The sequence below is a fragment of the Acromyrmex echinatior genome, chromosome 11, assembly GCF_024713525.1.
Source record: "Acromyrmex echinatior isolate Ae372 chromosome 11, ASM2471352v2, whole genome shotgun sequence".
NCBI lineage: Eukaryota > Metazoa > Arthropoda > Insecta > Hymenoptera > Formicidae > Acromyrmex > Acromyrmex echinatior.
The window spans coordinates 7,611,091-7,625,792 of record NC_141862.1 but is presented as its reverse complement, the minus strand read 5'-3'; the positions used below and the strand labels follow the sequence as shown (position 1 = coordinate 7,625,792).

Genomic DNA, 14,702 nt, shown 5'->3' with positions numbered 1-14,702 from the left:
ATTTTTCAACTGAAATTATACTTTCTGTTTACAAAAAAAAAATTATAAAAGCATTTTGTGCAGATATATTCGTGAAAAATTAATGTAACAATATTATTTCTCGATATGCAAATAAAATTACACTGATATATAATCAGCAAATGATATATAATCTGGAATCGATTGTGCATCTCAAAATAAGATAAAAATTACAAAAGTGAACAATTTACTCGAATTTTATAATTTCATTGGTCAACATCTAGTGAATTTACTCAGTTTTTTCATTTTCATCTCGTTTCAAAATATACAATCGATCCCCTGATTGCTTTACATATGTTGATCAACATGATTTTTATTCATCATCCCTGTATGCATCGTGTAAAAATATAATTAGTTATAATTCGTTGTCAACAGGTTGATATTATAGATTCTTATATTTAAGGCTATCTTAAGTATAGTTTGAAGATGTCATAAACCTATCACAGTCGTATTAACATCTTAAGACATATTACTTAAAACAGTCCTAAATTAAGAATCGATTACTCACCGCTCATAGCTGAGCTACATGCATACCTTTATATTCTCGGATTAAAACCGATTAAAAACGCTACGTAAATAAACGATGATCATCTCATTTGTAATTGCTATAATAATATCAGTTGTATTATTTAATTTCATTATTAATAATAGTTACATTGTTGCATCAATATCGATTCTCTTATAATTAACTCAATTATAATTCATTTTTGACTCTTAAATAGAGAAATCTAAGTTAATAATTTTAATATGTTGATTGAAACCAGTGCACACGTGATAATTATTTTGATTTATATATACTATATGCTGCAATATAATTATGATGGATTGAATTCTCGAATTGATATTCACTAGTAACAGGTCTTCTTAGCCTTAAGTTTTACTAAAGATCGCTTTGGTTCACACGCACCAGCTTAAGTTAAAAATGTCATTTCGAACACTGGAATAAATGTGCTCTAAATATCGCATAAAAGATTTTATTATTTAACTGACTAATATCACCAATTGATATCCGATTGCATCCAATTGATATCCTTCTAGGAAATGTAATTAGTATCAAGAGCAAACTTAACAAAGTCTTCTTCCATAATAACAATTATTCACATTGTCTATACGTATATACTGATCTTATAAAAAGAAATATTCATTACATTATATTCGATGTGAGACGTAACATTTAACTAGATTGGCGCATTGCGATCGAACGATCGCGCATGATAATGAAAAACAACAGAATTTCAATGAACTGTTTGTACAATTTGCGTAATGATAGTATTTGTTATATCACGGTGACCAGATCTGATAATGTTTTATTGGACAATACGTTAAGAGTGTTAAAATATCAGCAGAGCTAATCTATCTCGTCTTATTGTTTATATATGTAAAAATTATCAAAGTTCATTTAAGTAATTGTACAGATATGACAAAAATTATTATACAATTGTAATAAAATTAGTTATAAAATAATTTTATGATTGTAGATGGATAACTGATTAGCATTCTTGATGAGATAGGCAGAGATGCTACATACGAATAATGTAAATATGTACAGAAACTCGATAAATACATTTCAAGACTATGAAATAGCGAAGGACAATTCCTGACCATGAGTTAACGAATGCTTTTACTAAATATGAAATAATTTGTATATATTTATTATTATGTATATATTTATTTAAATTGTAAACAGTGCAAAAAATATGACAAAAAAATCCCACGTGTTATCGAGTCTCTCTACATTTCTTTCAAAAAAAATTTAAATAAAACCAGTTCTTTCGAAAACCAGACATAAATATATAACTAATTTAAATATTTAATTTTAAATGTTCTATTTTAAATTCTCTATTTTATCTACAAAAAACAAAAATATGGAAAATAAGTCGTACATATTTAAATACTTCGTATAAATTTTAAAAAGGCTCTGTCTTTACATAATGCTGGCTATCGAATGTAATTTAACTATAATTATTCTATTCGGCAGGATATGATGACGGAATAAAACTTATCGAATGAAGATAGAGAAAATGAGATACGATTTGACTGAATGTCATTATACTACCGTTCCGTTATTTTAATGAATCAAGCATCAAGCTCTGGCCCTCGCACTTTAAAAAATTCTTCTGTATATTTTTCTATGATACAATTAATATAGCTCAACTCCAAACATCACTAGAGTATCGTTTTTGTGACTCCAACTTCTTGATATAATTTGCAGCATCAAGTTCTGACATATTGCCACGTTCCATCACCACTTTGAGCAATATATTGTGCACATCGCGAGCCATGTTTCTTGCATCCCTAAGAACATACATCATTTACATATAAAAATTTTAATATAAATTTTTTTTATATATATAATAATAGATTCTTTAAACTAACCCGCAAACATAAATATGTCCGTTTTGTTCACCGATGACACGCCATATTTCCTCCTTGTTCTTCTCAAGTAAATGTGTGACGTAGACTTTGTGCGGTTGTTCCCGGCTGAACGCGGTGTGCAATGTTAAAGTGCCGTCCTTCACATACTGCTCTAATTCTTCACGATAAAGATAATCCTCTTGGCTTTTTCTGCATCCAAAGTACAATATTGTGTCGCTTGTCTCTTTACCTGGAATTAAGATTTAAATATTGATACACTCTACTGATGGGGAGAATATGTTATGAGATATCGAAAGCGAAAGCTACCTTCTTTCCTAGCAAAAGCTCGTTCTTGTATAAAGCCCCTGAATGGCGCTAAACCAGTTCCCGGACCAACCATGATGATGGGGATATTCAGGCGCGTTGGTAAGCGGAACTGAGATTTCCTTACAAAAATTGGGACGAGACAAGGTGGATCGGAGGGATGTTTCTCCTTCAACCAATTGGTCGTTACACCCTTGTTTATTCTGCCAATCGGAGTTTTGTACTCCACCACTACTGCCGTAATATGGATCGAAGTTGGATGAAGCTGAAATGGAAAGAATGATTTTTATACAAGTCATATTTTTTAAAAGAGAAAATCTTTTTCTTAAATTATTCTTACAATTAATTAAAAGAGATACCTTCGGAGACGAAGATATTGAGTAGTATCGACATTGTAATCGTGGCAAAATTTCGCACAGATGATCTAGAGGTGGCTTCAAGCTGGGAATATCCTCTAAAATATGCACAATATTGCGATTCTCTTGAATTATCCATTGTTGATAAGCAGTTTTGCCCTCTGCGGTGGTCGACGCCATCAGTTTTAGTTTCTCCTTATCTGCGGGATCGGTCGCGTATTCCGCTAACTCCTTGAGAATGTGTGTGCGTGGATTACTTGTAATATCTAAGTAATGTGTTAAAGCAGTCCTATAGCTGCAAGGGCAAGGGAATGGATGCTTCTTTGAGGATTCTTCTGTAAAGCGAATAGTAGATTATTTTAAAAAATGCAAACACATAAATTATTCTCACATAAAAATTGGAGAAAACAAGTAAAATTAAGAAGAGAGAAAGCAAATAAATACCGTCTGTATTCGTAAGGGTGAAAACAGTATCCAAATTCGCGCCGCATTGTTCACCAATTTTGTTTACCAGCTCTGCGTTGTTCACGGGATAGACGGCCAAATGATCACCTGTCTCGTAACGCATTTTGGAGCCTTCGATGTTGAATTCTATATGCATGCATGATCTGTCGGATGTTGGACCATGTAATTCGCGGTTCACTTTCACAGGAGCCAAGAATGGGTTTTTCGCATCATACGGCCTATAGATAAAAAAATCAAAAATTCTAAATATGGAAACCGAGATTATTTGACGCAATTCTATAGTAAATAAGAACTTACGGTCTCTGATTCACAAAGGAATGAAGCCGAGCGAGCTCTCCAGTGTAGATGCGATCGGCTGGTAGATCTACGTGTTCCGTAAGTTTGTATTGTCGAATACTGACATCCTCGCCAGCACCTTCGATGCCAAAGAACTCACAGACGGCCGGCCAAAATTTATCTTTCCACGTAATAAAGTCATCCTCTATGCTGTAACATTAAAATTAATTATTAAAAAAAAGAAATTCTAAAAAATTATTGAAATTAAGAATGAATGATAAAATATACTTGTCTTAATAATAATTAATATTATAATTAAAAAATATTAATTTTTTTATTTTAACTGTTATTTTGAATTTTTTGATTGTATTTTATTTAAATTGTAAAAATAAAGAATGGATGTGAAAAAAAGAAGTACATTTCCGTGAGAACCTACTTTGCGTCATCGTCCCCAAGGCCCAACTCGCAAACGCGCGTAGCACCCAGTTGCTCCAATCTGTGATCCACATATATTCCAATCTCATTATAGTGTTCATAGGTTTTATTACCCAGCCCGAATACCTAAAACAAATAATAATAATATTTATTGATGTGCAATTTGAAACGTGACCATAGATTTTGTTTTCTAACGATTCGAGTTCTCATCGACTTTTGAATCTCGATATCTCTCGTATCTCTCGATACCTCGTGCGATATGCGCGATATTGTAGCACGTCGCCATGCTGTAACACCGCCGGCCTGGCGACAGTGCTGCAGAGCGAGACGGAAGAATTCAGCGCATAACACTCCGATGTTCATGACTTGCAGAGTATCACGTATTCACATCCAAATGAGAGTGATAACGCGGTACTTTCACTTTTTACCAGAGAAACTGTGATTTTAAGCACCAGTATCATACAGTATCATAAACGATCGTTGAATGTGTTATATAGTATGTACATACACTATATATTATTAGACGCTCATATGTTACACAACACTTAATGGCGTGAGGAACGTGAGGGCACCACTGTGAGATGATTCTAGAATCGATTGTGACTAGGATCGATTGTGGTCAAAGTCTCGCTACAAATACTTTAAAGCGTTGATGGACCAATTAGAAGAAAGAATTTTACAAACTGATTAAAAAACGTTTCAAAGCGTTTGTAGCATCGCATTGACGTTATCCTACAACAAATACTATTTTTCACGATTACGACGCTATATGAATATGCCTCGAACTGAAGATAGATTTTACAAAAGTGAGCAAATTCATTAGAATAATTAATGAAATTATAAGTTTTCTCAATAAATTCGTTTAATATATAAAACCCTTATTTCATTGCCACGATGAATTTTTTCCATCATCTCTCAGACTTTAATTCTGTTTATTATTTGTTGTTATTTCATTATTCTTTTTTATTCGTAGAGCTTATTTTATTTGTATTGAGTTATAAATTAGAAGTCTAAAAATTGACGACTGTGATTAGTCAATTTTTGATTTCTGATTTCTAATTTATGATTAATGGCTTATTGTAGAAGGCCCATTACATCTCCTACTCCTTTTTATGTTTTCTTTTTTTTTTCTTCAGTGCTTTGTCTTGTATTTAAAATTCTTAGAGGATTTGTTCTGCAGAATTTAAAATAAACGCTCAATCAATCAATCAATCAATCAATTTGTTCTAAAAAGACTTTGAGCTCCATCCAAGTGTCATATTATTGACGATGTATATCGAAACACGGCCTAAGATAGGTACGAAAGAAAAAAAATCAAAGAAAAAAGCTCGGAAAAAGAAAAGTGTAAAAAAAAGAAAGAGAAATAGAAATAAAAATAAGGAAGAGGAAGGCAATCGTTCGTATCCTTGAGTTATATCCGCGTGTGGATTATCATTATTATTATTATCATTACTATAATTATTATTATATATATATATATATATAATATATATATATAATATATATATATATATATATATATATATAAAAATCATATTATTAATTAGATTATTATCAGCATTGCATGTATTATGGAAACTGTAATGAATACTTGAACAATACACGCAGCCTGCTGAAGGATAAAGTAATTTAGATTAATTGATAGCGATTGTGACGTACCGCTCGTTATACAGAAATGATCACGTATGTACGCATACATACCGCATAATTTAATCCTGTGAGATCACCGTCACCGTTCTTGAGCCACTCAATGTACTCCATCGCGTTATCGGTGGGATCGCCCTCTCCATATGTGGCCAAACAAAACACTGCCAAACTGTTTGGAATAGTTTTCAAGTGTATCAACTCCTCCTGTAAAAAAGAAAAATATTTCTAATTTCACGCTAATTGTTTTCGTCGTAAATAATATATCGTTTTTCGCAGAAAGGTCGAGGTCAACAAAGCAAGATTATCAGTGTGTATTTCTACACGTGCCAGAAATGTATACACTAATAACAAGAATTTTTCAATTGGCTTGATAATATCGGTCAAGAAGTGCATCTTGGAATAAAGATCTTCGTACGTAGATGTTCGTGCGTAGATGTTTGTGATTTAAATCGCTTTCGAAAAAAGATTCTTTCCCGCTCTTTTTTTTCTATGAATTTAAAAATTTGTGTAATAAATTGCTGTAGCGATTCATATACCATGTCGCATTCCTCGGGGTCGGCCACCATGCCTTTCATCTTGTATCTGATACCCTCTTTGGCGAGACGACCAGCGAATTCTTCAGCAGTACCTGTTTGGCTACCATAGAATACGACTAAACTTCGCCCAGACGACTTCAGTTTTTTGATAAAGGAATTCTCCGATGGTGGTACCGCGGCGAATGACGTCGGTCTGCAATGATTGAAGAATCATAGTTCAGTAGCGTATTACAATGTCAGATATCCTTGGATGTGTGTTTAAGAAGGATTTCTTTTAAGAACAGTTTACAATAAAGATAGTAAGCCTTAAGCCATCTCTTGAAAACGTTTTACAGAATCTCATTCTAAAAAGTAAATCTCACTTTTAAAGATTGAAATCTGAGCCATTCTTTTTCAAGACTCAATTATCACTCTTTAAAGTGAGATTCCAAAAAATATAAAGAGTAGGGGAGTCTGGAATAGTTCCGGAATCACTTCAAATATTCATTCATATTTCAGGCCAAGCAGTTATAAAAATATATGCGATATATGGATCATGACATTTTGACTTCATTTCTCGAAATATGATAAATAATTGGCGGCTTGATAACCACTTGATACGAAATTTGAGAAATTTGAGAAATTTGAGAAGTTCTTCCATATGGTCAAGTATCTCTCGGACTTCCCCTAAATTAAATCGAAATTAAAGTTACTCTTACATTAGTAAAACCGATCCTTAATATTATTAATTTCGGTTTAACTAAATTTTTTCCTTCAGAGAAAATTATTTTAACTACTTAACAGATAATATAACTTCATTGGAATCTATCAAGATTCATCTTTTATGGAAACATTTGATCACATAATCATGTATCTAAGGCACTTAAGGAAAAAAATAATTACTGGATAGAGTAGGATTTTGTTGTTGGCGTGAGTTCTTCCCGCTTTTTTCTTTTCAAGAGCCACCATGCTGCCGCTAAGAAGAGACCAACAACCAGTGCTATGTCCAGAATGCTGAAAAATGACTCATCATGTGCTTCTGGCCCGCTTTCGCTCTGAGCTGATCCTGCCATTCTTATAGCCTTCGGTTGCGATGCGTCCACAGTCTACCAGAGATTTAACACAAACCAACTTATTAATTGATTAATCTTGGTAGAATCGACTTCTCGGATATAAACTCTACGAGACTCCCATATCTGTCGAAAATTATGTCGTTTGCGATGAAAGTAAAAAAAAATTCGCTACTTCAATTTATCTTATCATTCTTGAAAAATTCACAACATATTGTAATTAACAAATATAATCTCTTATTATTAATGCAGAATATGTAATTAAATATATTAGATGCGCAACTAATAATTGATGACGATAATCTAAGGATGAACGATATGCATATCGCCTATCTTTAATATAATCAGAGAGTCTCTGAAGTCTAGCCAAAGTTCAAAATGTTTATATTCCACAAACATATGACATGCTAACAAATTTTAAAAATCATTAAAGTTCTTGAACTCATTATAATAAAAATGATTAAAATGTCTGAAAAAATCTATCACACACTCCAAGTAGATGCAGAGAATTCGATTTTTATTCTCTCGTTTTTATCAAAGTTGAATGTCAGAAGATCAACTTTGCACAAGTTACGGATGAATTTATTTAAATGGTATTTAAATGGAAATACATTTACAGCACGTCGTTCGCGTTCAAAATTCTATGTAATTCAAATTTTTCCTTTTCCCCTCCAAATCCTCATTCTTAATGCTAATAAGTCTCATGAAATACATGATAAACAGTAATTTCCTTTCACAAGCTTTTGCTCATGATCGACATCCGTCAGTCATTGTTTCGAACGTCAAAATTTTCATATTTGAGTTGTGTTAATCGATTGCGTCTTGTAAAAAAAATCCGTGTAGAACTAATAAAAATTCAATCAGAGAAAATACTTATTATCGGTTTGGAAATAAATTATGTTTTTGAGTGACAGGTTAATCGCACGAATACTAATTGCTTTAGAAAAGGGATACTTATCGGGGCAGTGCACTTGATACTTTTGTCGCTCTATAGTAACAAAGAAAAGTGAATGACTTACTCAATAGGAGAATTGTTCTTGAGTACAAAGTTCTGCGTCGTGAAAAATATTATTACAATCGTTCAGAAGCAAAGTATCGAGATACTTCCGTGCTGGCGACTAAACTGACGTTTACTAACTCGTCACTTACTTATTACTATATTATATGAAAAATGACCAGTTCACGTTGTTGACGATCAACAGTGGAATGATTCCGAATCTCGAATCACATTCTCTGAACTCTGTACATACTGTATGTCATTCGCCTGAGATTCGACAGATATCATTATCAGCATGCAGGATCGCGATTATGTCGATAACGATAATAAAGCTTCATTCGTAGATATTACTCTGCATGTTCTGCAGATTTTGTTCTCTTGAAAGCGTGATATTATTTTGTCATTCTGACATAAGGAAAACACTTATTATTATACAGCGCGCTGCAAATGCACAAAAAATCAGAACTTACATAATTATTGTGTCATTGCGGGCTTAACAGCTTATGTAATACAAGTGAGATCCATTAGATCCACGATTTTAGATCTTACCGCGCTCATCGCGAAAGCATAAAATTATTTTACATTTGTCCGAGTGCGGGCGTATAGAAAGAGCTTGAAACAATGTTCTATTGTATGTATGTTAATACTTGCATGTATTATTACATATCTATTTGCCTGCTTTAGTCGCTTTATCTTAGATTTATTCCGTTCGCAATTTACTTGACCATCTAAAAGTGTCACGATGACTTCTAAAAATCGTCCCAAATGAGGAAAAAGTCACATAATTTAAGTCAACTTAGTTTATTCATAGATCTTCATTATATATTGCAAGGATTTAAAGAAATATAAGCACGCTCTCAATTAAAAATTTTTTGATGAAAAATTTTCATTTCGAATTATGAGTATTTAAAATTCATTTGCGATAGACAATATTTATATTCGGCGTTACAAATTTTAAATACTCATAATCTGTTGATTAATATATTAGTATTTTATAAGCGTTTACCGAAAGCTAATCGTTTTAACACAGGTAAGCTATTGGTTAAATATCTGTAAACTTTTTGTGGCCAGCCGGAAAGGACGATTTTGTTGAAAATATAACTTTTTTATGATTATTAATGAAAACCAAAAATTATTATAATAATGACGCTGTACTCAAGAAAAGATTGATACATTGAAATGAAGTTAATGAAATCCTTATTCACATCGTTACGAAATCACTGCATGAGAGTTGGATTAACAGAGTTGAATCAACGAACAGTTGAATCAAGAACTCTGAAATTAATTTTTAAATTATTGAAGCATAACTGATTCCACAATGATTTCATCATATAACAATGTTTTATTAATTTCAGTTATATAAATGTATCAATGTGCGTGTATAAATTGATCTTTTTTTTCTTGAGTAACGTCATTATTACGATCATTTTCAACTTCCGTGAAGAAAAATACATAATTAAACGATTCCGGAATGATCGCGAAAAAGTGAAAGTTGTATCTAATTCCTTTAATTAGATACAGATCTGAAAATAATTTTATCGGTCATGATCATATTAAAATAATTTATGACGCTGAAACTCTCGAGTTATTAGAATTGATAACTTATCACAGTATTACTTATCTTGAGATTCCCACATAATTATTTTAATAATCTACCAAAATTATTTTCGGATCTGTATCTAGCGAAATTTTTAGATAATTTAACGAAATTATTTTTTTCATCCAAAAATATAAAATTATATTCTCTATTTTATGCAAGTGAATAAATTATGTCGAAAAAAATATTTTATCCATGCATTTTATTTATTTCTAAAAAATGATTTCCTGAAAATAACTCTTAAAAAAGTTACTTATGCATTAGTGTACGTAAAGAAACCATGAAAAAACCTGTATTCAAAATCGAATTAAAATGTGTCAAAAGATGGCTTTTTCACGACGTGTCAGAAGTGTGATTTTTATTGCACATCGCATTTGTGAGCGCAATGTATTCGCATTAATGAGTAACATCAAGGAAAATTACGTAACTTTTTTCTAAGAAGCAGCAGACATTTGCAAAGTTAATAAAGAGTTTGTCTATTCTTTTTTGTAAACACTTAATATTCAACGTATAATTTTCGAATACAAGTAACCAATAATTATAGATAACTTATCGCTGAAAAAGAAAAACTAAAAATAGCTATGTGCTGGAAAATGAAACTAGAAAATGAATCTTATTTTTAACGTTGGTTTTCAATTATTATGTATTACTTATCATTTATGGCAATCATGTCTTATAAATATTATATCTGTTACTACAATTTCAAATAGTAACAGGCTCTATATTCATCAGAAAATATTATTTTCGACCTGGAAAATTAACCTGGAAAATTTTCAGGTTTGTATATACTCATGATATACGTCAATAACACTCTCCTTATTCATCCAATTTCGCTGTTTATCTTTGATTAAATTTATCTAATTAACAATTTATTTTTCAGACAAAACATGTCAACTTGTTTGATTCAAATCATGAAAAACCGAAAAGTGAAAGAGACGCTTAGATGCTTGAATTGCATTATTCGATGACTCAATATTAAACAATTGCTATTGTTTAATAACGAATTCTGAACTCTGAAGTACATATTAAAACCATTGTAATGGCTTCGATTCATCTGCATGTAAAAATAAAATACAAATATTTTTTAATTTAAAATATTTTACTGAATAATAAACTGTATGCACAATAAACTGTAGTGATTTAACTTATTTTTATATTAAATATACTCTTTTAAAGTTTTAGAATGAATTGTCACTCTGAAGAGTGCGAAATCTGAGAAAACTCTTAAAAAACTGAAAATTATGTCACTCTTTTTCAAGGCTGGTTTAACTTTCACTCTTCAAAATGAGATTCCACTACAAACATTTTAGAGAATATCTTTCAATTTATGTACGACGTCTTTAATATGCATCAGTGGACACTCAGTATATCCAATCGAATTCGTTATAAGGCATCTGATTAGTTCCTACATTATCTTTTGTGTCTCTGATTTCACATATGCAAACTAAGTAGATACTTACATGGTAACTGAATCGTATTGAATTTCAAACAGAATAACATATTTCATTTGGATGGGAATTTGACCACATTATGAATGACAAGCCATTTGCAATGCTCGTTCAGTGGAAAAATTCTAGTTCGTGAGTGATTGTAGTCAATTACAATGTGACAAACGGGATCATTTATCATTTATGTACTTTGTAATAGATTTGAATTATTTCTTCAAATTAAATCATTAAATGAAATAAATTCTATAAATTCTTAAAAATACTATAAATAATAAATTTTTATTAATTATAAATTATAAAATTTTATAAGTTATATAACTCTTTCACCTACAATATCGTGATGAAAAATTCGGGTCAAACATAAAAATCACAAATGAGGATCGTGATATGTTTTTTCAGTATAAACATAAGAAAACATGAATCAGGTTCGTGGTACATAAATTAAATCGAATAGCTAAGTGGCTCGACGCGTGATTGACTTTGTTATAACATTGACATTGTGGGGAACGCATCGTCGGGACTAATCATAGTCCAAGAAGTTAGTACTCACAGAAAGAAAAAAATTTGCTATAAACTCAAAAAAGTTACAAAATGTAATTGTCAAATTTATTTACTGTTTATATCAACAATCAAATTTGATTCAAACAATTTGATAAATATTTTGCATTTATTGCAAGTAATTTTTATAGCGAGTACAAAAAAGAATAAATGTAAACTTGTTACATCTGCAATAATTTGCATTTTGCTATATGCGCAAAATTTTACCGTTATAAGATATCGTTTAGTAAATTTATTCTCTTTGTGCTTGAGAAGAATAACCGAGTATACTTTTGGAAAAAGAATGATTTTATTGAAACATCTAAAAATGCAGTATCTAATTTTTAGATATTTCAATAAAATCATTTTTCAATTTTACTTACAGAAAACTTATAGCATTAAAAAATCTTTTACTCTATTTAACGTAGATATGTCTAAAAGATTGTCTCAACGTGCACTGTCAAAGAAACAATGATAAATACCCAATCCTTATAGAGTTTTATTACTTTAAAATTCATGTATATCAAAATAAATAACGTCCTTGTCAACATATATATTTAATAAACTAAATTTTAATCAAATTTAATACATTTACATACTTGACATACATTTGCTAAATGAAGTAATTTATAATAATAAATAACAATAAAATTAAGGCTAATGAAAGTCAATGCGGAAATAAGTGCGCATAAGTATTAATTCATGTAAAAAATACTTCAAAATAATATGCAGCTTTATTACGAAATTTTGAAAAAAGTTAACGTTTTGAAACATCTCTATGTTCGCAAACAGTTATTTATTATTTTATCAATTTTTATTTTTTTATTTATTCTTTAAATAACAGTATTATTTATTATTTTTAAGTTCGAGAGTCCGATTTAAATTATTTTTTTGTTTTTAACTTTATAATTTTAGTAGTTTTGAATTAATAACATACTGAATAGGAACAGTAGCGATCTATAAAAATGATTGAAAATAACTCAAATTATAAGTATAATTTGCATGTGAATTTAATAGCGTGATAAAGCATGTCGCGATCTATACGTGATCTGCTCAGAGTTCACAATTCCTACAAAGATTTCCCACGGCCTCACAATTTATCTTCTCGTATATCTTCTCGTGCCCATCGCTTATACAAGCGATATATTTACGATACGATTATTCGATTTCCTTACCGATATATCCATGTTGTATGTTGTACACACGAAGGAGCATGGAATAAAATTCGCAGGAGATGTGCACGTGGTATCGCGCAACGTTTAAGCGATTACGCGCGCGAACTTGCCACGACGACGATCAGTATGCAACTGAAAACGCGCAGAGACTTGATTACGGAGAACTGGCGGGACACGATTATATTTATACAATATAAGCGTCATAAATAGTTATAGCCGTCACGATTGCGATGAGATATTGTAATAAAGTAGCAAGTCATCTGACGTCTAATCAAACGTTCGGTGTAACTATATATGTATATACTACGCGTATATACTCTGCCCGAAAAATACTTTTCTTCATGCAAGTAACAAAATTCGAAATCTGAAAATCCTAATCGCTCAGGAATCTTCTCTCCCTCACGTGAAAAACACTTTCCCTATTACATGTTCTCTTGACTGCATCGTCCATTAGCAACACACGGACAGTATATCGTTTTTCCATGGCTGGTGATAAACTCATTCGGTGTACCATTGTGTTTCCTGTAGTGGTTAAGATGTAGTGCAAATTTTATGCACGAAGTGGGATTTTGACTCAAAGGGACGGTGTAGAGCCCAGTGTGACATTTAAAATTTGAAAATGGTTAATAATGAAATAGTGTACACTGTGATGTGCACTGGTATCATAGCCATATAGCGTTTTCGACCCAATCGAGTTTGCGCTAATCTGGATTGAAGTAATGATGTCTCGTGCTCTCCTATTGGTAGAGCGTATAACGTCAACCAATAGCGAAGCATTTTCTAATCTAAGTTTGCAAATCGGTATAATAAAGCCTGTTCTACAATGTGCTTTTTGTTTCCTGTTTCTTGCCTTTTGTTATTTTTTACATCTTATCTTTTTACTTCTTATCTGGTTTTTTGTTTTATATCGCCCGAGATAAAAATTAATGAACTTCGAAAGAAACAAGAAATACGTAGCAAAAAATACAATTGTTAATAAAACGGTTGCAAAGGAGAAAAAACATTGTAGAATAGGCTTAAGAATAGACCGAGCGTGAAGTTTGAAACGTGAAGACTAGGTAGAAAAGGACGGATGCCGTGTAGCTTTCTCTTTGTTTGAAGGCAGGGGGGGGGTAAGGTGTAAATATCTTGCTGTCCTTTTTTACCTGATCTTCACGTCAGAGGACACGTTCGGTCTATATTTCTTATTGGTGCTTTCCAGCAAAGACAGTCAGACACAGTGTAACACAGTGAATTATTACATTCTTGTTTACCTACATTAAACCAAGGATGAAACGATTCTCTGTGTCTGATTGTGTCCTTGCGAGAAAGCATCCTATGTCTATGGTGTATACCACTCTAGTGGCTGAATGTAGCATTTACACGCAACTGCGATGCGAGGCTGCATCCAGTGTATCTCAAGAGAAAACACACACTATAGTATATGTACGAAAATGATTTGTCCAACATCAATCTTAAGTCTCTGCCGATAATGTCAGATTTTCACC

General features: G+C 31.7%; 1 protein-coding gene and 2 long non-coding RNA genes across 4 annotated transcripts; 2 read left to right on the top strand and 1 right to left on the bottom strand.

Annotated features, from left to right (window-relative positions):
* Positions 1–313: 313 nt before the first annotated feature.
* Positions 314–13,839, bottom strand: Cpr (Cytochrome P450 reductase). Its single transcript, XM_011055635.2, has 11 exons — positions 13,216–13,839; positions 7,295–7,497; positions 6,413–6,605; positions 5,931–6,080; positions 4,231–4,355; positions 3,816–4,004; positions 3,498–3,736; positions 3,057–3,388; positions 2,701–2,962; positions 2,395–2,623; positions 314–2,313 (listed from the first exon to the last, which is right to left on the bottom strand). Exons 1-11 carry the CDS (start codon positions 13,225–13,227, stop codon positions 2,169–2,171), a joined length of 2,079 nt encoding a protein of 692 aa, XP_011053937.1. The 5' UTR covers positions 13,228–13,839; the 3' UTR covers positions 314–2,168.
* On the top strand, positions 4,364–6,722 carry LOC147908112 (uncharacterized). 2 transcript variants are annotated; one of them, XR_015546716.1, is made up of 5 exons: positions 4,364–5,035; positions 5,366–5,625; positions 5,777–5,912; positions 6,157–6,287; positions 6,401–6,722. It is a non-coding gene; the product is annotated as an uncharacterized LOC147908112 (long non-coding RNA). The 2 variants fall into 2 exon arrangements; XR_015546717.1 differs by lacking the exons at positions 5,366–5,625; positions 5,777–5,912 and having other exon boundaries at positions 6,153–6,287.
* Positions 8,817–13,037, top strand: LOC147908111 (uncharacterized). Its single transcript, XR_015546718.1, has 2 exons — positions 8,817–10,832; positions 10,936–13,037. It is a non-coding gene; the product is annotated as an uncharacterized LOC147908111 (long non-coding RNA).
* Positions 13,840–14,702: the final 863 nt, after the last annotated feature.

Bases quoted from the DNA above. Each gene is read 5' to 3' on its own strand.
- Cpr (XM_011055635.2), bottom strand. The intron at 3,389-3,497 runs GTATTTATTTGC...TTCGCTTTACAG, and splicing joins CACCCTTACGAATACAGACG to AAGAATCCTCAAAGAAGCAT. The intron at 2,624-2,700 runs GTAGCTTTCGCT...TCTTAATTCCAG, and splicing joins AGCTTTTGCTAGGAAAGAAG to GTAAAGAGACAAGCGACACA.